This window comes from Macrosteles quadrilineatus, unplaced genomic scaffold (genome assembly GCF_028750875.1).
Source record: "Macrosteles quadrilineatus isolate MER2022 unplaced genomic scaffold, UCM_ALF_1.0 Scaffold_8__2_contigs__length_117827958, whole genome shotgun sequence".
Taxonomy (NCBI): Eukaryota; Metazoa; Arthropoda; class Insecta; order Hemiptera; family Cicadellidae; genus Macrosteles; species Macrosteles quadrilineatus.
Window position 1 is genome coordinate 88,781,052 of NW_026542601.1, and position 26,507 is coordinate 88,807,558.

General features: G+C 35.3%; 2 protein-coding genes across 3 annotated transcripts; one reads left to right on the forward strand and one right to left on the reverse strand.

Annotated features, from left to right (window-relative positions):
* Positions 1 to 5,919: 5,919 nt before the first annotated feature.
* Positions 5,920 to 26,083, forward strand: LOC129000816 (uncharacterized). Of its 2 annotated transcripts, none has more exons than XM_054427841.1 (4): positions 5,920 to 12,416; positions 12,923 to 13,982; positions 22,868 to 23,627; positions 25,834 to 26,083. In XM_054427841.1, exon 2 carries the CDS (start codon positions 13,040 to 13,042, stop codon positions 13,778 to 13,780), a length of 741 nt encoding a protein of 246 aa, XP_054283816.1. In that variant the 5' UTR covers positions 5,920 to 12,416; positions 12,923 to 13,039; the 3' UTR covers positions 13,781 to 13,982; positions 22,868 to 23,627; positions 25,834 to 26,083. The 2 variants fall into 2 exon arrangements, with proteins under 2 accessions (XP_054283816.1, XP_054283815.1); XM_054427840.1 differs by having other exon boundaries at positions 12,923 to 13,978.
* On the reverse strand, positions 22,845 to 24,181 carry LOC129000546 (uncharacterized). Its single transcript, XM_054427507.1, has 2 exons — positions 24,148 to 24,181; positions 22,845 to 23,557 (listed from the first exon to the last, which is right to left on the reverse strand). The coding sequence occupies exons 1-2, from the start codon at positions 24,179 to 24,181 to the stop codon at positions 22,845 to 22,847; spliced, it is 747 nt and encodes a 248-aa protein (XP_054283482.1).
* Positions 26,084 to 26,507: the final 424 nt, after the last annotated feature.

Genomic DNA, 26,507 nt, shown 5'->3' on the forward strand with positions numbered 1-26,507 from the left:
TTGCTTTTAACATTGATATTACAGTTTTATGATTAAGTAGAGTTTCGTGTTGCTAAAATATTTTTCAGGAAGCGATAGAGATTTACATTAGACTTTGCAATCACACGAGGAATAAATGGAAATAGAAATTCATCCTGACAAATAATATGAAAGAAGTTGTATCCAAAGACGTATTCACTGTACAAAATCGGGGGAAAAGATATATGAGAAGAAAAATTTACGAAGCGTATAAACTATTCAGTCAGAAAACGTCAGCTCTCATGCAGTAAGTGATCAAAAATGTTTAATCCCCAATTTATGATAAAAAACTTAATAATTACGGCAATATAGTAAATTGAAAATTAATAATCCAGAGTATCATGTGAGAAGATAAAAAAAGACTGCTTATTTTGTGAAATAAAAATTATGGGTAATCAAAGTATTGTCATGTAACTTGAAAGATAAATAGATTGGCTTTTGGTAATTTACAAGAGTATTAATGTAGGTCTTTAAACAAAGATGGCGTGTTGTTAATTTTGTTTAGGTAAGGCTGTGGGTTGAGATTGTGCGCGGACTCCAGTGAGTGGATGAACGCCGCGTGATTTCTCATGATGTCTGAAAGTTTTCAAGCCTCGGCGTGTACTGTACCATGTAACAAGTAAGGTTTAAAACTAGATGAATCCTTTTTTCAAAAATAACTACATAGATGATACCGTAATTATGTTTTACCTAGTTGTTAAGATAAAGTTAACCGACAATTAATAATTTCCATGATGGTCTTTCTTAACATTAATTTAAACAAACGCAATGAATAAATTATACGTATGTAAGTTAAATGAAGAAATTGAGTATGGTTGATTGTGTTGTTCCAAAAGAATGTTTACAGGAAATAGGAGTCTTAACATTAAGACCGGCCGTTTTGAAAATAATGAGCTTCGCAGTAAGGTGACGAAGCAGCGATTTATCAAGTTAGAAACATGCGAACTACATGTAAAAATGTGTAAAGGTATTTATAAGGTTTATAATCTGATATGGTTTCAAAATATTTACAAACGAATGAAAGGGAGTTATTAAATTTCATATCTGGTCTATACTGTAAAAGTCTTAATATAGCTAAAGTTTAAACATCCATAGTAATATTATTAGTGCAGTAAAAAAATTTCTTATCAATTAGAAGGAAAATTTTGTAAAAGAATCATATCACAAACAAATGTGTGTATTAATAATAACTGATTAAGCTTTAAACGTCAACTATCGGGTGTTGTAAAATTTGTTTAGGTAATGCTGTTTGGTTGTGATATCGTGACAGGTCCACCTGTCCTCAGTGCATAATCGCGATGATGGAAGTAATCATGGTGTCGTATTCATTCGATTCTTAAGACCAGCCGTGTGCCATACTCTACAACAAGTAAGGGGATATAAAACGTACTAAGATAAGTTATGTTGAGGTAATAAATATAAATTATGTTTAAATTACAGATTCTCTTAATTAAATTTTACTGCAGTTGCAAATAAATTACAGTTAAATGTTTATAATAATTATTACTACGATTAATTGTGTTTATGAAAAGTGCTATTTTTGTGTTGTGTTAAAAGAATGTTCCCAGGAATACTTATTGGTCTACGTGAGGCTCCTACCAAGAATTCAAGCCGTGAATTTAAATGTTAAACAATTCTAAAAGTGTGAGATGCGCAGTTTGAAATATTCCAAAGACAGATATAGAAAAAGTAGCATTGATCGAAATTTATCGTTTTTGTCTATCCGCTTGTTCAGATTGGATAAATGGTCTCAGCGTAGAAACAGGTATGACTTGGAAATGTAATTAAAAAAATGAGTAAATAGAGTTGAGTGAAAATTAACATTTTCAAATGTTAACTTTTCTTGCTTTTAACGTTGATATTACAGTTTTATGATTAAGTAGAGTTTCGTGTTGCTAAAATATTTTTCAGGAAGCGATAGAGATTTACATTAGACTTTGCAATCACACGAGGAATAAATGGAAATAGAAATTCATCCTGACAAATAATATGAAAGAAGTTGTATCCAAAGACGTATTCACTGTACAAAATCGGGGGAAAAGATATATGAGAAGAAAGATTTAAGAAGCGTATAAACTATTCAGTCAGAAAACGTCAGCTCTCATGCAGTAAGTGATCAAAAATGTTTAATCCCCAATTTATGATAAAAAACTTAATAATTTCGGCAATATAGTAAATTGAAAATTAATAATCCAGAGTAACATGTAGGAATATAAAAAAAGACTGCTTATTTTGTGAATTAAAAATTATGGTTAATCAAAGTATTGTCATGTAACTTAAAAAGTTAATAGATTGGCTTTTGGTAATTTACAAGAGTATTAATGTAGGTCTTTAAACAAAGATGGCGTGTTGTTAATTTTATTTAGGTAAGGCTGTGGGTTGAGATTGTGCGCGGACTCCAGTGAGTGGATGAACGCCGCGTGATTTCTCATGATGTCTGAAAGTTTTCAAGCCTCGGCGTGTACTGTACCTTGTAACAAGTAAGGTTTAAACCTAGATGAATCCTTTTTTCAAAAATAACTACATAGATGATACCGTAATTATGTTTTACCTAGTTGTTAAGATAAAGTTAACCGACAATTAATAATTTCCATGATGGTCTTTTTTAACATTAATTTAAACAAACGCAATGAATAAATTATACGTATGTAAGTTAAATGAAGAAATTGAGTATGGTTGGTTGTGTTGTTCCAAAAGAATGTTTACAGGAAATAGGAGTCTTAACATTAAGACCGGCCGTTGAAAGATATTATGTGTTACGCAATTTGAAAATAATGAGCTACGCAGTAAGGTGACGAAGCAGCGATTTATCAAGCTAGAAACATGCGAACTACATGTAAAAATGTATAAAGGTATTTATAAGGTTTATAATCTGATATGGTTTCAAAATATTTACAAACGAATGAAAGGGAGTTATTGAATTCCATATCTGGTCTATACTGTAAAAGTCTTAATATAGCTAAAGTTTAAACATCTATAGTAATATTATTAGTGCAGTAAAAAAATTTCTTATCAATTAGAAGGAAAATTGGGTAAATAAATCATATCACAAACAAATGTGTGTATTAATAATAACTGATTAAGCTTTAAACTTCCAACTATCGGGTGTTGTAAAATTTGTTTAGGTAATGCTGTTTGGTTGTGATATCGTGACAGCTCCACCTGTCCTCAGTGCAATGATGGAAGTAATCATGGTGTCGTATTCATTCGATTCTTAAGACCAGCCGTGTGCCATACTCTACAACAAGTAAGGGAATATAAAACGTACTAAGATAAGTTATGTTGAGGTAATAAATATAAATTATGTTTAAATTACAGATTCTCTTAATTGAATTTTACTGCAGTTGCAAATAAATTACAGTTAAATATTTATAATTATTACTACGATTAATTGTGTTTATGAAAAGTGCTATTTTTGTGTTGTGTTAAAAGAATGTTCCCAGGAATACTTATTGGTCTACGTGAGGCTCCTACCAAGAATTCAAGCCGTGAATTTAAATGTTAAACAATTCTAAAAGTGTGAGATGCGCAGTTTGAAATATTCCAAAGACAGATATAGAAAAAGCACTTTTCTTGCTTTTAACGTTGATATAACAGTTTTATGATTAAGTAGAGTTTCGTGTTGCTAAAATATTTTTCAGGAAGCGATAGAGATTTACATTAGACTTTGCAATCACACGAGGAATAAATGGGAATAGAAATTCATCCTGACAAATATTATGAAAGAAGTTGTATCTAAAGATGTATTAACTGTAGAAAATTGGGGGAAAAGATATATGAGAAGAAAGGACTCCAGTGAGTGGATGAACGCAATGAAGAACACGCGAGATTTCTCATGATGTCTGAAAGTTTTCAAGCCTCGACGTGTACTGTACCTTGTAACAAGTAAGGTTTAAAACTTGATGAATATTTTTTTCAAAAATAGCTATATTGTTGATACCGTACAGTGTTAGGTTAGGTATGTAAACTACGATTGCATGTTGTTTATTTTTTGGTGGGCTGTGGGTAGAGATTGCGCGTGGACAAACACGATGAAGAATATATGTGATTTCTTTTACTAGGGGCTAATTTAAGTAGTAGTTTTTCTTGGTTCTTGCATTGTAATTTAACTTTTTTTCTTGTTCTTAACTTGGTAACGTGAAACAGATTGGTTGTACATTATTGGCATGAATTATTGGATGAATATACTATGCTTAATTTTTTAACAGAGAATCCTTTTAATATTTATAACAATCTTTTTACCTATGAAGCCATTCCCCATCCATGGTTGTTGGTGTGATGTACTCTTGACTGTCACACTTAACTGTGCAAGATTTTGAGGACATAGCCCAACAACCACATCCGGCTCTTGGTAGGGGTTCTATTAAAGTAAAAAATCGTTTTTTGGAGTTGATGATGACTTTAACTTTTCTGAGAGCATATTAATTTTTTCCCCTAACAAATGTTAAGTCAACCAAAAGCAGTCTTAATTTCTGTTTCAGAAACTACCTGGTCCTGCAAATGTCTTGTATAATATTTACTGTAATGTTTGTCTTTTATAGTAAGCACGGCTTTTCTAAATACCACTTCTTAATATTTGTTATTAATTCTTTCCTGGATAAACAGAAATGAACAGCCACTATTGTTTATGATATGTTTCAGATAACTTGCTACACGTTTTTATTCCTTTGAATGTAGAAATTAAAATGCACCCTTCAACATAGCTATATTATTACAACGTGCAACCATTTCTAAGAATTATAATTATTTAAGGAATCCAGTTTATTCTTCTATTCTTGTTTACGTGGTTTAAACACAGGAGCTTGTCCTCTTTGTAGTTTTTCAGAAATAAGAAAAAAATAATGGTGTTTGTCCAAGGAACAAAGAAAATGTGAAGATAGAATTTCTCTTAAAGGTTTCTCTTGCTGCTTTTTATTGGTAACTGTATGTTCTCTGGCATTATCACAAGTTAGTATTATTGCCTGTTGTGTTCATATTTAAATGTATTTTGGTTTAATTTCATCAAACGTAATATGATAGTTAAGCTTGTAGGAAATTAACAGCCACTATAGTGCATGATGTTTCAGACAACTTGCTACACAGTCTATTCACGTTTAAGTGGTTTAAACACAGGAGCTTATCCTCTTTGTAGTTTTTCAGAAAAAATAATGGTGTTTGTCCAAGGAACAAAGAAAATGTTGTAAAGAAAAAAAAGAGAAATTCTTCACTTATATTCAAAATATACTCTTAACTTAACTGATCATTCCATCAATCAAAATCACCTCACACCTTTATGTAATGCAATTTGGCTATTCCATACAGGTGTGAGTATAACAAAAAGTTGCCCCCTGGTGGGGTTTTAATGAATTTAATTTACACTTTTAATTGAACTACTGAGGACATTACAATCACAGAGCTGCGCAGTGGAAATAAAGATGTTAAGTGTGGGCCCTGTAATTAAATATCCCAGAAGTCCGATTTATGGACCGTGAGAGGTCTGATATGTTGTCCTCCTTCACACCTTCTTCAGCTTAATTCTAACACTTCTTAAAACTAATAGATGTGTCTATTTGAACACTCCATGAATTAAAATGTGCTGTTCTGATGAAAGATTGTGATATGAATTGATACTCTGTAAAACTGTAAAATTGCAAATAATAATATTGAAATATTGATTGAAAATATTTGTGAAACTGTTTGTTCAGGAAATATTTATCAAAAGTATGACTTCAAGATGTTTATATATACTGGATTCGGTTAAGCCGATTGCTCGTGAATTCACCAATTTGATATTAAATATTATGAACTGAACCTATAAAAATTGTACTGTCAAAATATATTTATAGAATGTAAACATCAATATTCTTTGTGTATACTTTGTATACTTCTTTCAGTTAAGCCATTTACCTCTTTACTTTTCCAGTTTTAATATTAATAATATAAGCTAAAACACAGGATAATGATAAGATGGATTTTTGTAAAAACACTGTATAATGAATCAGAATTGAGCTGTGATACAAATTAAACATAAATAATGCAGTTACATTTTGTGCACAATAATTAACGGTTTGAGAGAGAGTGAGAGAGTTGATTGTAAGCTTTGGTGGTTTGCCACATTTTGAAACTACAAAGTCTCGGGATGACCAAGCCTTGATGATTTTATTTATTTGTTTTGGATCACCAGACTCCCCAAAGATGTTCGTAATTATCAAACTGGCCAGTTTACAATTTAATCAAACAGGGACTATTATGTAGGTTTGTGATCTACATCACTCCTTGCTGATCAGTGCAACGGGGCCAATCGACTGCTGAGTCGATTATTTGATAATTTTTTATTTAGTATTTAATATTTATGAATTTAATGGGAGTCTATCCTCATGACCCTTTATCAACCCTAGCCTTCGACCGAGCACTCTGTTACCCCCATTTACGTTACACAATCAAACTCTCACTATTAAAAAATGTAATACTGTTCAAAAATTATTCTACACATGAAATACAAACGTTTTAAATAATAATACTGATGATGATAGAATCTGACTGTACATAGAATACAAAAATAATAATATCACAGATAAACATTGCTCTTTAAATTAATATACCATTTCAATTCAATTTAATAAACAATTTTCATTTGACTAGGTTCACTATTATAACTTAAATTCTTTGTATGACATGACCAAATTTAATAAAACATTTTATCCTGAATCGTGACCATGTGCTCTAAGTAGACCAAATGAAACATGAAAATCTCAGACCAAACAAAACATGATTCATAACTTGTAAAACGAGTGGTACATGTGAAAAAATGTGGCAGATTGGCAAGACTATTTTAATACTAAAACACAAATAACACAAACATTTACTTACGTACACATGTCGACACATACACATTCATTCCGACGAAGATTCACGCGTACCGAACATTTAAAAACTGACTCGTGGTAATTTTGACTTTTTGTCTGACCGAGCGGAACATCACGACACGGTTTTTTCTGGTGTAGGACTTATTAATTCTTGTTTTTTCGAGCTGGCGTTTAATGATTCAATTGAAAATACCGTCACGACGACCCGCGATTCGCTAGAAATTGACATTTGCTATCGATATGATGCATGTACGAATTTTCATCACGAACGCGAACAATCAATCCGGCATCTCAACTGTCTCGACTTAATACTAATAAAACACACCCCCAAATGCAATTCGGCGAAATTTTGACAATTGCGATCATTTGATGCACGTACAATTTTCGCCCGAACGCAAATTTCCGAGCTACGAATGAAGATATTAATAAATTCGTCCTACACCAGCGACAAAACGCGACTTCACATGTTGACTACGCGATTACTGAGCCACGAGTGACGACGAGACGTTTGCACACGGCACGGCTCCCAACGGTCTTCCAGTTCGTATCCTTCCGCGTTACGTCATGTTGGACTGACTTGTCCATTGCCTGTCGCGGATTTTAAATCTTTTGATTTGAAAATCGGCACAATGTGAAGATTGAATTTCTCTTAAAGGTTTCTCTTGCTGCTTGTTATTGGTAACTGTATGTTCTCTGGCATTATCAAAAGTTTGTATTATTGCCTATTGTGTTGATATTTTAATTTGGTTTAAGTTCATCAAACGTAATATGATAATTAAGCTTGTTTGGAATTATATTTTTATACGTATTCTTGATGTTTTAACACATTTAACAAAATTGGATCTAAAATATAAAAACCATCTATACATTTTAATGAGGATTATGCAACTCGATTCTCTTCAAATTACTATTCCCTTTACTTGTTGTATTAGCTTTGCAGTGCTAACTTAATACTAGATTTTTGTTTTAATTAAACCCTTATTATTACTGTTTTCATAATAAAAAACAGTAAAAATATGTTTTACTACTTGCATTTTGTGTTTCTTGAAGGAATGTATAGTGAACTATATGTTATGCCACATCACTGATTTTCTCTTCTATTTGGACCCTACTGCATCAAAGCTTTTTCATGGCTTTTTGCAACCTTCCAATCAACAGCTTTTGTTTGTTGTGGATAGAATAAAAGGCACTGTATGAAGTAATCTGTGCTTAGAATAGAACTTGGGTTTGCAAAGGTGGTAGTAATGGTTGGCAACTCTTTGGAATAAGATGGAATAATTGCTTTGGTCCTACTACACTTGTGTCTAAAGATTTCTTGAGTGGTGCATTACCACTATCTATGGCAGTTTTGTTGTGTTTATTGCAATTCCTATTTCAACACTAATTCATTTGGATGTTTTTTTTTCTTTCTGGTGTTGAGGAAAGGTTTGACAGGGAAGATGGTTAATATTACATAAAAGCATGTTTTATGTTCAGCATCTTGAACAATATTGATATGTTAAACCTGTTGTCTATAGGTTACTAAACACATCAAGATTCACATTACCAAACGTCATATAATTCATAAAAATGGAAAAACAAACTGTACAGATTTGCTGTTCCTATCAAGTTGATTTTTTCCAGGCAAGTCATCATCTACAATAAATTAAAACCAATGGATACAACCCAGAGTGTAGCATGAAACTTTCTTTTCTTGCTGGAAAGTTATCAGCTTTCATGGGGTTCAGCTAATGTTGACTTGATGCTGCCTCTTTTACATAAATGTCTTTTCAATGCTCGTCATCACTGCCTTTGGTTGTTGCATAACATGTAGACAATTTTGTTGTTGCTTGAATTTTTGTGTACAATGTTGAAAATCTAGTAATCATATTGCACTTTCAAACAGCTTCTTAGCTAGAGAATGTTGAGTTTGTTAAAACAAGTCAAAGCTTGTGAGTACAGAGTTGAACCACAACCTTGCCCTGTTCTACCAGAATGTTTCAGATCATCTAGGAAACCGAGCATTAAGACAGGACCTACAGCCACTATCAATTTACAACTTCCAATGTTGCAAACTAAACTAAGTGCTCATGATAATTACAGAAGCATCCAAAACCCTTGAAGCATCTCACTAAAACCTACCATTAATAATTTTCTGTCTAGGCGGTGATACAGTTAATTTAAAGAATGTTAAATATAAGATTACTTGATTAGGTATGGTTGATAATAAGAATGGAAGTTTTAGCTAAGAAGAATCCTAAAGGCGAATCCAATTACACTAGTAACAATTTTTTTAAGTTTCAGACTAGAGGCCAGTCTTCAACTCTCTAGGATAGGTTCAGCCACATAAGTATACTTCACTTAATAAATTACAGATAAAGAAGTTTTGCCAAGATTTGTAGAGTTACATTGCCACGACCTTGCTTGATTATAACAGGTTAAAAAAATTGCAAGTTTTATACTAGGAACGGTTCCAACAATTCGGCCTATCTCAACAATGTCACCTGACCAACACTGAGAAAGTTAAGCTAAGAACCAGCTCATCAAAGCCAACTGAAATCTAAACTTCTCTAATGTACAGTTGATAAGTTTAAATTTAAGCACTTGATGTAGAACATAAAGTTTAACCACAATCTGTGTGCTGAGACAAATTCCACCAAATTAGTTTTGTCATAAACTTACACTCACCAAAAGCTTCAGCTCATCAATTTTACAAATCTGCTAGAATGTCTATTGCTAAGAACAAGCAAGCACGTTTCAGCTTATCAGGTTAACAAACAGTCTAAACTTTTGAATCGCCAGTCAGACCTCAACATTGTGTGCACCATCATCAAAGTCTATCAAATCATTTTGTGTGGTCTCATATCTTGGTTTCAGCTCATATGTAAAGATTTTCAACAAAACAAGAACACAAGCGTTCCAGAATCCAACATATCAAGCTTAACCTTCAATATTCATTTTAAACCAGTTCATGTCATGGTGTTCAACCATGACTCAACCTTACTTGTTTACAGAGGTTCAACCAGAATGCCACAAATGTTTCCAAGTCACCATCTAGTTTCTCGTTCAATCATCCAACAACAGCCAAGATGTTTCTTATTAATTTTACCTCTCTTAAGTTTTAGATTATGATTTCCAGCATCTAAGCCCAATGATAAAAAGTATGTGTTAAATTTCACAAGATGCAACTTAAATTCGTCCATAATCTCAAATGAACACTGTTTTAAGACTACCTGCATGGGAAAAAGAGAAATCATCACATGCTCATCAAATGTAAATGAACGTCAATGTAAAAAGGCAACATAGTGTAAATATTTCACTTACCAGAATTTTCCAATTTTTCTGTTTTAGGCAAATATTATCACATTATACTACCTTTGTTTCAAGGGAGTTGAAGCTGATGTTTGCTGGCATATTCACTGTAAAACATTAAATGTCAAGTTTATCTTAGGACCGAGACCACTTTAGATTCAGTTTTCTATCACAGGTTTAGTATTTCAGGAAAAAAAAAACTATTTATATAACACGCTTAATATACACACACTTTATTGTAGATGCTTAATATAAAGTCTTATTTCACCAAAAACTTGGTTTCAGATATTTGCTTTAAAAAAACTAAAGAAGCACTTTGGTATATTTATGTGTTCAACTTGTGAGCTTGTACTTTAGTACCTAAATAATAAACAAGTTGTGTCTTGTATTACTGCAATGATAGGTAGCATTAATTTAAAGGTTTATCCTAGCAGAGGTGCTTAGTTGTGTGCATATGGACATTGGTTTAAGTTTTTTAAGAATGTGTGTGTATCTTATATGCATCTTGTGTCCTTTATCACTGCCTATTTGAATGTCTTGGGGAGAATATTAATACACTATATTTGGTTGAAAATAGTACTTCACATAAAACTGTTGATTTGTTGTTTATGCTCTATTTAATACATTTCCATGCATACTTCTGTGCAGATATGGCATATCTCTATCACACTATCACCCTTAGTTGCCTTCCATATTATTTGTTGTTTGCTAGAAGATTTAATGTCGGATTTCTATGTACAGAGAGATATTTGTTTTAAAGTGTTATTGTTTTGTCCTCTGTTTTGTTTCTAATACCAATAGAAGTATTTTACTTGTTTGGAAGCTATAAATTTACATTTAAATGTTTATATAATATAAATATAGAGTTGTGTTGGTGTGGCAACACTTCAAAGTAGTAATCTATTTGCAACATGATTAGCAAATTGTGTGTATATAGCTTCTTTTGCTTGTGTTACGTACTAGTGTGGCTGCAGGATTTATCACTACATACTTTTTTATCCAAAAGTTTTTGCCAAAATTTGAAGCGTAATTTTACTCTCTTGGGATCCTTTTGCTTGGTTTTAATGTCAGATTAGTTATGACGTCTCATGTTGTTATGACAGTTGGTAGTGTTAATTTTCCCATATAACTAAGCAACTTAGAAGGGTGCAAGCAAAGATTAACTGAACATGAAAGAACCAAGCACGGCCTATTTAGAAATGTTGTAGGCAGTGTTAAGAGTTAACAACAGTTTGTTGTCTTGTCTGATTCTCTGGTTGCCTGCATACAATAAGATATAGGTATACTTGTTCTGCATGAGTTGGTGGCTTGAATAAATTTTCATTCAACAATTTTCTTTAACCAATTTTGATTGTAAAATGTACTGAAGTATTTGGATCTAATTTGTTTCTCTAATTTATGTTCTCCCTCAAGCTTAACTCTGCTCAACCACAACAGATATGGTAGTTACTACACTGTAAGGTGTTTTTTTTTAGGCTTTACTTAACTGTTTCTATTTTTTTTATTAAAATTTGTTTTTGTTAAGCTGTAACAAAATTTTACTGATTTATGTAAATTGAAAATAAAATTATAATTAAGGCCAAATAAAAAAGTTTTATTTAAACAACTAAAAAGAGATATTTAAATAATAAATTTAAAACAAAAAAAGTAAGGGTAAAAAGAAAAAAGACAAGAAATACAAAAAAGGACAAAATAAAAACATTCTAAGCAATAAAACAAGTAAAAACTAGACAAAGCAAATATACATAAAAAATGATATTATAGGCTAGTAGTTTTGAATAATTTTACCTAGCAGTTTAAAATTAATTGCTTTCAGTTGAATGTGTCCGCTTAAACAATGCCTCAGCATGTAATCAAATCTTAGACGGTTCCACGACAAGGCTGACTTTGGTGGTTCCACAATGGGGCGGACTTGGGCGGTTCCATGACGAGGTGGACATTTGCTGTTCCACAACAGGGTGTATTTTTGCTGTTCCACGACTGCCATATTTGGCAGTTCCACATCGAGACAGTTCTCAGCTAGTGGTTCCACAACGATGCGGTCATCGGTGGTTCCACTAAGAGACGTTCTTGGGTGGTTTTACGACAAGGCGTTCTTCGTTGGTTCTACGACGGGGCGGACTTTGACGGTTCCATTTGGTGATTCGGCGGCAGTTCCACGGCTTCCCGGGCATCGTCGGTTTGGGGTCAGAGCATTCATCAGCGGTTCCTTGGCGTGGCGTTCTTCGGCAATCTCACAGTGGAGCAGTTTCAGGCTTGATGGTGGGTCAGTCTTCAATTTTAGCAGTTTTTCATATGTGACCGTTTACATATTATATTAACTAATTATGTCATCCAGCAATCTTTTTTGGTAATACTTTTTTAACTCAACTAAATAATCAAAGGTTCTCTGAATCAAAATTACCATGGTTTGATAATTTGATAATAATCTTAAAGATATTTTTTCTCAAGTTGAAGATCATATAGTTTTACTTTTTTTTGCATTAATAATAATATTAAATAAGTATAGATTCAATGGTTATGGTGGCTTTTATAAATATAAGTAATGATGTATAAAATTGTTAGGGTCTAACATAACATTTCTAATGTCGATTTTTTTTCTCTTAACCTTGAATACCTGAATAACATTGATAAAATGGCTTGAATAGTATATGAAATAAAATGTGTGCTCTTAATTCAGACACACGTTTTTCTAACAGATGGTACAATCATTACTTTTGCACCTAGTATATTTTATTCAAGATTTGTTAATTGGATGATTTTTACAGATTCGCGCCAGAGAAGGAGACTCGTAAAGCAATTCCGCAACAGTCAGTCCTCAATGATTCCAAAGCGGCTGGGCTTCAACAGAGAGCGGTCTTCAGTATCTTAACATCGGGCAGGATATGGCGGCTCACAGCGAGCTGTATTTCGGGGTTTCATTACTAGGCGGACTTCGGCAGTTCCACGGCGAGATGGTCATAAGTGGTACCACGGCGGAGCGGTCTTCGGCCGGTTCCTCGGCGTGGCGGACTCCTGTGGCTCCACAGCGTGGTACACTCCGATGGCTCCAGCTCTACGGCGTGACGGACTCTGGCGGCTCCACGGCGTGGCGGAGTCCGGCGGCTCTACGGCGTGGTGGACTTCGGCGGCTCTTCGGCGTGGCGGACTCCGGCGGCTCTATGGCGTGGTGGACTTCGGCGGCTCTTTGGCGTGTTGGACTTCGGCGGCTCTTCGGCGTGGCAGACTCCGGCGGCTCTTCGGCGTGGCGGACTCCGGCGGCTCTTCGGCGTGGCGGACTCCGGCAGCTCTTCGGCGTGGCGGACTCCGGCGGATCTTCGGCCCGGCGGATCTTCGGCGTGGCGGTCTCCGGCAGCTCTTCGGCGTGGCGGACTCCGGCGGATCTTCGGCGTGGCGGTCTCCGGCGGCTCCACGGCGTGGTGGACTTCGGCGGCTACACAGCGAGGCGGACTCTGGTAGCTCTACGGCGTGACGGACTCCGGCGGCTCTTCGGTGTGGCGGACTCCGGCGGATCTTCGGCGTGGCGGACTCCGGCGGATCTTCGGTGTGGTGGTCTCCGGCGGCTCCACGGCGTGGTGGACTCCGGCGGCTACACAGCGAGGCGGACTGGTAGCTCTACGGCGTGACGGACTCTGGCGGCTCCACGACGTGGTGGACTCCGGCGGCTCTACGGCGTGGTGGACTTCGGCGGCTCTTCAGCGTGGCGGTCTCAGGCGGCTCTACGGTGTGGCGGGCTCCGGCGGCTCAACTGCGTGGCGGGCTCCGGCGGCTCCACTGCGAGATGGCTTAGGCAGTTCCACGGCGGAGCAGTTTCAAGGCTTGAGGTGGGTAGGTAAACAACTATTCACGTCATACTGCCATCCTTTTTAGGTGATACTTTTTTAAACTACTTTTTACTAAAAGGTTCTCTAAATCAGAATGATCAAGGTTTGATAATAATCTATCAAGTTTTTTTTAAGTTTTGAGGATAGAAGTAATGCCGTATACAATTATCAAATATAGTCTAAGGTATTTTTTTCTTAGCCTAGCATAACTGAATAACATTGATACAATTAGGCCCACAATTAGGCCGTGATGTGCTGTGCTGTGGGCCAAAGAGGTAGTTGCGCCCTCCCCCATACCCCTCAACATTGATTTGATTCATATAATGAAAACAGGCATTTTACGAGTGCACACGCATCTGTAATATTACAACAATAAGGCTCGTTATATTGTGTTTAATTTTGATTGTTAACACGTTGCCTACCAGCCGTCACACACAAGCTGTATGACAGGTGTTGTGAGACGTGATAGTGAAGGGGTTAATAAAATTAGACGCATAGTAAAGTGTAACATTTAAAAGAACAAGATAAAATCTAGTGCATTCAATTTAATCTCCATTTCAATCACAACTGAATTATTGTTATATAAACAAACTTGACAATCAGAACAAAACAAAATTCTTTAACACGTTGACTGCGCGCGCCGACTTTACAGGCGCTCCCCAGTGGCGGGCGAAGCCCCGGCGCGCAACCGAATTAGCGAACGCAATTGGCATTCAAATATTTCAGTCTGACGAATCACAAAAGAGCAGTGGTGACTGTGCTGCGTTACGCCGAGAGTGGATGTAGTTCACTGAAACACCCAAAGGTAGCAGCACTGCATGGATCCGTATCCAGTGTCTTTGTAATGTGGGTTGAAGAGAAAAAATCCCCGAAACCGGGACAAAAGCATTGCCAGACAGGATTTTACGGGAAGTTTAAGTACCAACCTACACCAAAGTAAAGCTCGCATTCTAAGCTGGCAGGCTGGCAACGATTATAACGTCTCCGTCTGAGGCTAAGCTCACACTGACTCAATGTATTTCTGTTGGTCTGGTGCCGACTTTAGTCGGCGCGCGCCACCTGGGAGCGCTGGCGACGCCGACTAAAGTCGGCACGCGCAGTCAACGTGTTAACGTCTGAAATGTAACAACATCATGAAATCAAATGCTGCTTCTTGCACAATGTATCAATTATCAATTATTTAAGATGGGGACGCCACTATGTGCGTATTTTAACCCAAATATGAGTGAAGGATGAGTGTAGGATGAGTGGCGCGATCTTGTAGTCTTGTTAGTGACTAAGGCCGACATGTTCCTTAGACACAGCTGTTAATTAATAGCCCATACAGCTAATGGCAACTAAGGGACCTACAGTTTATAGTGGAATCCGAACCACATTTTTCCTTGTAATTTACGAATTGGTCTAATTATCAGGATAGTACTGCGGATAGTCGTAGTACTCACTAGTGCGGACGTTAATCCACACCAGTGAGCATCGCATCCACAGTGCATCCCTATAAATATCCACAATTCGTGACCTCCTAGTAGCTGGATTACAGGACGACGCCACCCGTCCCAGTTTACTTATATGTATATATATATATGTACATATGTATATATATGTACAGTTTATATATGTATATAAACATATATTATATAAAGTAAAAACTTAATCTATAAAACAAATATTGATTAAGTTTAACTACACATTTATATTTCCAAGGGAGCATTTTTACAAATAAAATGAGTTTAGTTGTAAAATGTTTGTATTACAAAAAAAAAATTATTTGAGAAGTTATTTGCAAACATTTAAAACTCTAAGGAAGCAGTCAACACCTTAAATTACTGGTTTTTCCTACATTCGGTTCGGTAAACTCATCATCTAAGTTCATTTTTAGGGTTACGTCACTTTCTTTGCACATGTGATCATTAGGCCTTAATGGTTTTAATGATACTGTAAGCTACTTATTTATTTATTAAAATACACCACATAACACATAAGGAGTGCTTCTGCACGCAGGCAGGTAAATTGTCATTGTGCCATAATATACATTGTGTACTTACTAGAATAGAATAAAAGCAACAAGTCTCAAATAAGTTACGTTATTAGAAAAATTTGCAAGTACAGTAGAACCTCTTTAATCCGAACTAATTGGGACCAGGGGTAGTTCGGACTAGTGAATAGTTCGGATTACAGAACATATTGGTGTTTTTACATAACAATAGCTAAAACATGGCTAAAATTGATCTAAATTATTTTGGGAAAAGTGGAAAAAATGTTTTATAAATTAAAATACAGTGTTTATTTATTACATTAGTAAACATGGTGAATAAACAGTACTGTACATTAAATACAGTATACATTAAAGAACTGCTGTACTGTGTATAGAGTACAGCAATGAGGGGTTCGGATTAGTGGACGTTCGGATTACGGGGGTTCGGATTAAAGAGGTTCTACTGTAAGTTATACCAATTCTAATAAGTTATGTCTACTACAATCAGACTGATAAAAATGGACGCGTTGCAGAAAGTCAACAGTCCCGGAAGGTCAAATAATTTATACCTGTGCCGCTAGGTCAAAAACTACAATGTTTGCAGTGTCTGTAGATCAAAAATCCCAGTAAGTCAAATAGTACAGTCCGGGCTAAAAACGTAGTCTATGTTAAAGCAATTGACTTATTGGAAATTTGACCTAATGCAACAGCAGTTTTAATATAACGAAATAAGATAAAATATAAGTTCAGTTTCGCTGAGTCAACAGTGCCGGAAGGTCAAAAGTATAATCTGTTAAAAACAGCGATAGTCCTCTCGACGCATGACTTCAATAATTTCGTGTTTTGGTGTACTTAAAGTTGTGCTAACATTTTGAAAATTGGCACAGAGCTTCTTGGTTAGTCCTACTCGATGACAGTTTTGTTGGAACTTTAATTATTTACCGATCTAATTAATAAAAATTCATATGTATGGTGAAATATTTTTAAATCGTGATTTCTAACATGAAAAAGTTAGCATGCGAGATTTTTTTTTTGGGGGGTTAGAGATGTTTTGTCTGTGGCAAAGTTGTAGCTAAAAGTGCGTTGCGTAAAATATTTTTTTTTTTAATTTTTTACAATAAGTGGTTCAATAGATAACTTGGGTTGAAGAGGACGGCAAATTTAGCATTTCGCAACGCATGGAAAGAACTACATCGTACGATGCGACTGCTGAGTGGACTTTTAATTTACAGTTCTAAGGACAAGAAAAAGATGAATATACAGATTACCAGTACATTCATATTATATATAAAACATCTTTCTGTATTACCAGCTTACATTTTTCACTTATATTAATAAGAATACATCATAAACAGGGTGTTAAAAATAAGCGGAGAGATACTTTACCTAGTTAGTTATTCCTTGGGTCAAAATAAACAGAAAATGAAGGATAACATTTTTTTCCAAAATCGTTTCGTTAACCAGATATCCGCCATTTTGTATTTTTTACATACCGTACAAATATTTATCTTTACACTTTTTCAACCGATGATTATGAAACTTGGTATGTATGTTAAGGTAGGAGAGACCCATGTTATAAAAAAAAATTCATCTCGATTCACCCTAAAATTTCTACATTTAACACTTAACTACAATATAATATACTTTTCTACACCACAATATTTACGTATCACCATAAATCTTTAATAAAATAAAACGTTTACATTTTTAAAATTCAAAGTAAATCAATATAATCTTTCTTTTTTTGAAAAATATATAGTAAAAAAAATAAGGCGATGTTAAAATAACGACAGGCGAGTTCCGATCTGGGTGTTTCAGGTTTGAACCTAGGAGGATTTAACATTAATTAACATTAATGTTTAATCCTCCTAGGTTTGAACTAATTGAGAGGAATACATGAAACCGAAGGGGAGAGGTAGCAAAAAGTGCACTAGTACTTACTAGTGTCCAATTACAATTTGATGGATTTAACCAAAACCTATATTTCACTTATTTTCAGCTGTTAATTTTCAAACGATACGTTTTAGCTACATTATTATCATCATCATCGTTTGAGTTTGGGTTTGCGGCAATGTATTTTTATGTATAAACCCTTTAATTTGATACCTACCAAACTTGACCTCTGCTGCTATTAATTGACTGTATGGACTATTAATTAACAGCCGTGTCTAAGGATTACGTCGGCCTTAGACACTAACAGGACAACAAGATCGCTCCACTCATCACACACTCATCTCCATTCATACTTGGCTTAAAATGCATACATTTGTATGGTCGCCATTTCAAAAACAGGTAAAATAGTATTACAATTAATTATATCAGAATTTTGTCTTAGTCTTTGTGGTCCATCCCTCTTAAGGGATAAAAAAGTGATAATAACTTTTCAACCATACTGTATAACGCCAACACGAAATTTTTCCGTTGAACTCCTCCGCATTTCTTAGGCGATTTTGACCATTCATGTCTCATTAGAGAGAGCGTGTCACGTAAATTTGCAAACCAACCTTACATTTTTAAATCCCTTGGGCTCAGCCCCAGCGGCTCATGTTATGAACCTATGTTATGCCTATGAAGAACATATTGATTTATTTATATTAGGATCAGCCCAATTAATTGCTGTTATGCAATTCAAGGAAATAATGTAGGCTACATTATTAACATGTTACTGATTTTTTTGAAATACTATATTTACTATTTCAATTTGGGTTTGCTGGATAATTTAATCCATTTTACCAAACAATAAAAATTAATGGACAAAGTACTATATTTCATGAGCAATCATTGAAAGGACCGATTGAAGTCCTCGTCAACCAAAAGAATGCCTACTAAAGCAAATAAAATTGAGGCGAACATGTAATGCACAAAATCAGATGGTTCTTAAGTATGTGAAAAAATGTATCGCTATTCAAAAACAGACGGAAAACTTGTAAACATATTCGTGACAATGGGTGTAACCATGTAACATGGCTACAATCAATGACAAACGTGGACAACCTTATACGAGTGTAAGTCCGAAAACAACTCTAAAAAACAATAAGCAATAAATTGCAAGAACCGTTGCGCCGTTGCTTATATCATTGGGTATACACGTATCCACTGACGTGTATACTCAATGCTTATATCGAACTGTTATATGTACATCGTGAGTTGTTCCATTAGTTGTTCCATTTAGTTGTGTGTCCATTAGTATAATATTTTAGTTGACTCTTTTAAAGTCGGCGGAAATTGTGACTGTTATTACCCTTGAAATAATGTTTGTGTAGTACTTTGCAATCCTACCAATGCTTATAGGATCATACGATTACAATTTTCTGGCTAGAATATGTCGCATAGAGTGGTGACTACTGTATCTTTTTGGTTTGCTTGTAAAACAGGATCAACAAAGATTTTCCATCAACTTAAACAATACGATACTCCCAAATTGTTCATTGCAATAACAAAATATCACACAGTTTGATGAATATTTGTGTGTAAACCACATACAGTACACCTGTATTCTATCTATTTTACCTTTTATTTTTCAAAGACTTTATAGAAAATCACGCATTATGTGATCGGCGAAGAAAGGCTGTATCCCATGTGTTTTATAGGTAAAGAAGACAAGGGCGGTCCTAGACATATATTTTGGGGGGGTCACCGGGGGCCTGGGGGGTATGGAATACCCCCCAAAAAGGAGGGGGGTCCTGGGGTTCCCCCCGGGAAAAATATATAAATAAATAAATATAGGCTATACAGGGTGATCAACTCAAGGAGGCCACCATTGGGATATCTGAAACGGTAAGAATTAGAGAAAACTCAAAATGGAAGACATTCCTTTATTTTTTGTGGCAGTTAAAAATATGATTTTAATTTTTTGAAATTCAGCCACCATTTTCCAAAATGGCGGCCAAATTTGAAATTTCTTATCGAACCCTATATTTTATCATGTTTTCGGATAGAATAGGCAATTTAAAAACTTTTTTATCCTTGAAATTTTTTCGATAAACCCACTCGTCTAGGAGTTACCGCCTATGGAAAAATGACTTCCGGTGTACATATTACATCATGTAGCTCCTAAACAAGTAAGTTTATAGCAAAAATGCGAAGAGTAAAAAAGTCTTACAATTGCATCCACATTCCAAAAAGACCATAAAATTCATAAAAATATTAATTATATTATTTAAGAAATGGCAGCAAACTTGAAAAGTGGAAAACTTTTTATTTTATAGTCTTTAAGGAATGTAGATGCAATTCTAAGACTAATTTACTTTTTGCAATTTTGCTCTAAACTTGCTCGTTTAGGAGCTACATGATGTAAAATGTACACCGGAAGTCATTTTCCCATAGGCTGTACTCCTAAACGAGTGGGTTTATCGAAAAGGGTCAAGGCTAAAAAAGTTTTGAAATTGCATATTCTATCCGAAAACATGATAAAAAAACTAAAATCATATTTTTAACTGACACAAAAAATAAAGGAATGTCCCCCATTTAATGTTTTCTCTAATTCTTACCGTTTCCGATTTCCCAATGGTGGCCTCCTTGAGTTGATCACCCTGTATATGAATTTGAACGGATGATGTTTTTGGCCTCTAGGGAGCTCTAAACGAAAAATTAAATCGGTCCCGGGTCCAGGTGTTACCATAAGTACTACGGTAATAGCTTATTCCCTATATGGGAAATTCTCCAAAAACCTAATAGTTATACATAGAACAATATTACATTCAACCAGCTGTTAGTTAAAACAAATTATATGGGACTAAACCAAATCGATGATTACAAAGACTCCTTTAAAAAATAATTTGAACATCCTACTATTTTACTATGCATATTTAATTAATCTGCCATCCTCATACCTAAGAATTGAATGTATCAATGGTCAGCATTACACATAGTATAAATAAGTCAACCCTAAATATATCTTTAAATTTGTTTCCAAATGCTGAATTTGTGTCACAGATGCTGAATGTTTACAGCTGTTATGTTAAGCAAATTATAATATATTGTACTAAAAGCTGGCTTAGAAGGTTAGCGTCGGCTGCTAGACTTTTTAAAAATAAAACTTAATTTCTAAAAAACTGGGACCCTTAATTATAATTATGGCTTTGACATTCCCTAGTTCTCAAAATTATCTTTCTTTCAACACAAAACTAATGAAAATCCATCGTCTGGTTGATTCAGAATCGTGAAAACCCCCCATTTACGTTTTAATAATATATATGATAGTTTGGACAGGTTTCAACCCTTCCGAGGCGTAATACATTTACACAGTTTATATGTAGACTACATTATAACTCATAAAATAGTTCTACAATTAAATGGATCTCCTTTTATAAACGTATATAATAACCAGAAATTTTCAGATCGTCCTTGCGTGTATTTTATGCCACAAATTTTGACGAAAGGCTTTTCATTACATAAACTATACCTATTTACAGTGTTGACCAAACAGTTGGCAAGAAGCATTAATAGATAAGCTATGTACCAAATATGATAATTTTAGCTCTATTCTAATTATGACAAAACACGAAGTAACTAAAAGCGAGTTTTGTTGGTGTAGTAAGCGTTGCAGGAGGTCTACTTTACACTGAATCGACGTTCACTTTTATTGCTTTTGATCTTCCGGCACTGTTGACTCAGCGAAACTGAACTTGTATTTTACCGTATTTCGTTATATTAAAACTGCTGTTGCATTAGGTCAAATTCCCAATAAGTCAATTGCTTTAACATAGACCACGTTTTTAGCTCGGACTGTACTATTTGACTTACTGGGACTTTTGATCTACAGACACTGCAAACATTGTAGTTTTTGACCTAGCGGCACAGGTATAAATTATTTGATCTTCCGGGACTGTTGACTTTCAGCAACATTCCCATAAAAATCCCTGAATGCTGTAAAAACTATTGTCTAACAGGTAAGACAGTAAGTGTAACAGGAACTTTTTTAAATGATTCCAATTCTTTCAGTGATAAAGGAAGCTTATTATATAGTTTGAGACCCATATAAAAAGTACTCTTTTCATAAGTAGCAGATTTATGTATGGGGTATTGCAACACAGAGCTCCTGGGCCTAAAGCTGTATTGGGAGTTAGTTCTTTTTTCTTAAAAAATAGAAAAATGTTTTTTGACAAAGATTTAAGTGTTAAATATATAAAAAGAGGGCATAGGTAAAATCTTCATTCTTTTAAACAACGTTGTACAAGATGTTCTGTTTTAGGAACCGTTTGCAACGCTTTTTCACTGTCCAAAAGTTTTTTGCCGCCCTCTTCTAGCTAAAAAAATCTCTGCTAGCAGGAGTCCATTTGTCTCTGTGTGTCCCGGCCTTAAAATTTAGAATTTAAAATTTCAAAAATTATAGGACAGGGGAATCCTGATTTATGCATAAATTCTATAAAAATCATTTAATGTTAAGAGAAGCGCCCATTTTAGTGAATTTCTCTATAGGGAAGTTGCTATTAGTTCCACAGCGGGGCTAAGACCTAAACCCACGACCAATTAATTTCCATGTTGGTGTCCCTAGAAGCCAAAAACATTAATTGTTCAAATTTGTTTATATGTATAGTTAGGTTGTTCAGCTTCAACTAGGACAAACTTCAAAACAAGCTAAATATGCAATACAACATGTGTCCTATTTCAAACCGATAAGTATCTGTCTGCATGCATCTTATACAAAAATGTTCATAACTCATTAACGGTTTGAGCCACAGCGTTCAAATGGATTTCAAATTCCATGAAAACCGTAAATTTCACACAAAAACTGCAGGTTACATGAAATTTAGTGAATTTTATATAGATTTCAAGCTTAGTTTGAACACAGAATAACTCAATAAAAAATAATGAAATCTTGACTTGCTTTACCTATAGTTTTTTCAATTTTAACAATGTTAATTTGGATTAATAGTAATTTTAAATCTATTACTAAACAATATATATGGTTCCAGGGCGGCATGGACTTCGGTGGTTCCAAGACTGGGCGGCGGTGTCGACTTCGACGGTTCCAGGGCTGGGCGGCGTGGATATTGGCGGTTCCAGGGCGGGTACAAAAATCGATGCGGCATGGACTTCGGTGGTTCCAAGACTGGGCGGCGGTGTAGACTTCGGCGGTTCCAAGACTGGGCGGCGGTGTTGACTTCGGCGGTTCCAAGACTGGGCGGCGGTGTTGACTTCGGCGGTTCCAAGACTGGGCGGCGGTGTTGACTTCGGCAGTTCCAAGACTGGGCGGCGGTGTTGACTTCGGCGGTTCCAGGGATGGGTGGCGTGGACTTCTTCGGTTCCAGGGCTGGCCGGCGGTGTTGACTTCGGCGGTTCCAAGACCGGGCGGCGGTGTTGACTTCGGCGGTTCCAGGGATGGGTGGCGTGGACTTCTTCGGATCCAGGGCTGGCCGGCGGTGAGACTTCGGGGGTTCCAGGGCTGGGTGGCGTGGACTTCTTCGGTTCCAGGGCTGGGCGGCGTGGACTTCTTCGGTTCCAGGGCTGGCCGGCGGTGTTGACTTCGGCGGTTCCAGGGCTGGGTGGCGTGGACTTCTTCGGTTCCAGGGATGGGCGGCGTGAACTTCTTCGGTTTGAGGGCTGGGCGGCTTGGACTTCTTCGGTTCCAGGGCTGGGCGGCTTGGACTTCTTCGGTTTCAGGGCTGGGCGGGTGTGGACAGGGTGAATCCACGACGGATGATCGATGTTTCAGAGCCCGTCTTTTTTGTGATTGTAAGTATGATTCGTTATTTAATTTCAAAGTATAATATAAGCTAATACATGTTATCCAAGCAGAGGCGGATCCAGGGCACAGGGCCCCCCCCAGACAACCTGACTTCACACTAAATAAAATGAATTTTTACAAGAAAATGTTTTTATATTAGTTTTAAACGTCTTCATCATAACGCCTGCATAATCTTTGGACAAACGTAGTTTCACACAACTCCACCGAGAGCAGGACAGCAGGAGCAGCTCAGTCTCACTGGACTTTTAACAGATTTTTTATAGTCTTTTGGCAGCTTGAAAGAACATTACCATAGCCTCGAGTTGCTGTACAACAAAGGTAAATAAAATATGGTGTTTTTTTTACATTTACAATGAGATTCCTAGATAATGGAAGCTATAATAATTTAAATTAGGTACCAGTACAGAAAAATCTTTGCTCTAAAGTAAATACACTAAAACATGAGTTTTAATGTTAAAATTTGAAAATTTTTCTTAACCCCCCTTTTCACTGGGGGGTCTTCCATACCTCCCAGACCCGCCAGTTGTGCCCCTCCCAACATAAATTCTGGATCCGCCCCTGTATCCAAGTATATTTCAACACAAACTACAATACCATCATTGACTATTAATAGTCAAAGGTACCATGTATACCATCACATGGTATACCTATCAATTCTGACTTCATCTGTTGTTTTTGTTAAGTTACTATCTGAATGTGTACAAACATATTTTCGGTATTACATTTTGAAATTGATTATTATATTTTAAATAAGTAAGGCTTGTACAAAATGACGTTTTTCTTGGTTTTTTGGCAATATTTGCAGCCGATGCGCGACCGGATGATATTAACATACAATACTATTATTTAAATATCAATTTCTTAGTATCTTGTAGATTGTTAGCGTCTGTTCATATGCCTTATTTAAAGTCATGGCAAAGGTAACTTTAAAGTAAAATCTTTTCTTAGTCAGTTTGAAAGAATAACGGACTATTGCGTAGCATGACAGTTTGACCGGAGTCAGCCAACTCCGCTTTAATAGCACCCCAAGTGAGCTAAAGTCAATCTTGGACTATGCTTAGGTTTCCCAACAACGAGTTCTTTTTAGCATGGGTTTATGAGCTAACGAACATAAAGGCTTAATGAGTTAAAGAAAACTCTAATGGATATGTCCCTTGGTAAAGAACCATAAACTGTTTCCTGTCCTCGTTTGACTTCATAAGTATTAATAAAATTATTGATTGGTTAAGTTAAGCTAAAATAAACAAAACAGGATACAGTAATACAAACAAATAAGTACAGCTGAGGTATTTTTAACATTAGGTATATGGAAAGTTCCCTTTAGAAAGGAATTACGACCTTAAAGGGCAATTTATGAAATAATGGATAGTTTTGCGCAAGGTTTCTCGTCATGGTGAACATTTAAAGTATATGGTTTATGGGGGTGTGACTTGTAGTTTTCTCAAAAGTTCATGGGTACTTTGGCCTTATATATAGATATCGTTTTTTACCAAAAAAATACTGAAAAATGAGTGGTTTATACCTTTCTAGCGTAGTGGGTAAAAAAGCTTTAATAACCCCTAATTTATTTATGAAAATTGGTGAAGAATTAAGGAAGTTATGATGTACAAAAAAAGTAGGTACTTAAGAAATTATTATATTTATATAGATTGTCACACTGAATATTTATTTTTTTAAATCTAATCATGCCTGAAAATATGTTAGCTGTGTGTTGGATAAAACAACACCAAAATCACTATAAAATTTATTTAATTTTAGCTTTAGGAAGCCTAAACAAAAATTCAAACCCCAAACACTACTTTCCTAAAATAATTTTTCATTCTTTGTTTATCAATACTCGATTATCAACTATTATTTTGTTCAATTATTTTAATGATATTGCCAAACAACTTGGTTGATTCTAATGAAGCTAACTGTATGTCTGTCTAAAAATTAAAATAACAGTGATATAAAAATTTTCCACAAAATAATTGCTAGATTTTACTGATACTGTCCCAAAACTGTGATTTTACTGTTACTAAAGCTTCATATAAAATCAATTAATGGTTTTTGAATATTCAGTATTTTTTAAAGATGTTTTATAACATATTACATTCCATTTATTATTTTACCAACCATTTAAATTAATTCCTGCAACATGTAAATAATAATTTTAGCACATAATTGATCTATAAGTGGACTGTTTTGTTTCAGGATCTGTCAGCAAGAGACTACAGTCAGTCTTCTATTCTCAGCCATTCCAGGATGAGTTTGTACGGTTTCTCATCTCTTTCAGGCAAATGCCGGAATGGTTCCCCAAAGGGCCGTACCCCGCCAGGAAAGATGGAAGATAGGATAATGTCCTAATCATTCCTGGTTTTAGCATTCCCTTTAAACTGTAATTCATAATTCTTTCAATCTTAGTATAATATTGCAATTAAATAAATAGAATTTTGGTGTATAAGGTGTTTTAATAAAAACCTCTTCCTTAATAGATTACTTGTAGATATTAATAAGCTTAGCAGTTAGGCCGTGTTTACATGAGGACAGTTGGTGGGCAGATTTCTTGCCTCAGGTAACTTGAAATACATTAGAGGCAAGTAACCTGCCTGCTCTACTGGCCTCATGTAAACGCGGCTTAAGAGAAATCTCTATTCTCTTTCATTTTCTAGAATATGATTAAAATACTCTTGTTATAATATAAACCAACCATTCAAGTGAATAGTGAGTGACATCAAGAAACCAGTGGTAACCAATTGTTGTGAGTTACCAAAATTTAACAGATGTGAGTTAAATTTCACATCAAGATTTTACTTTCTTTGTAATCCATGTAGAAGAAAGATGTCTAATTTGAAAAATATTGAAATTTTAACTTGTGATTCAAACTT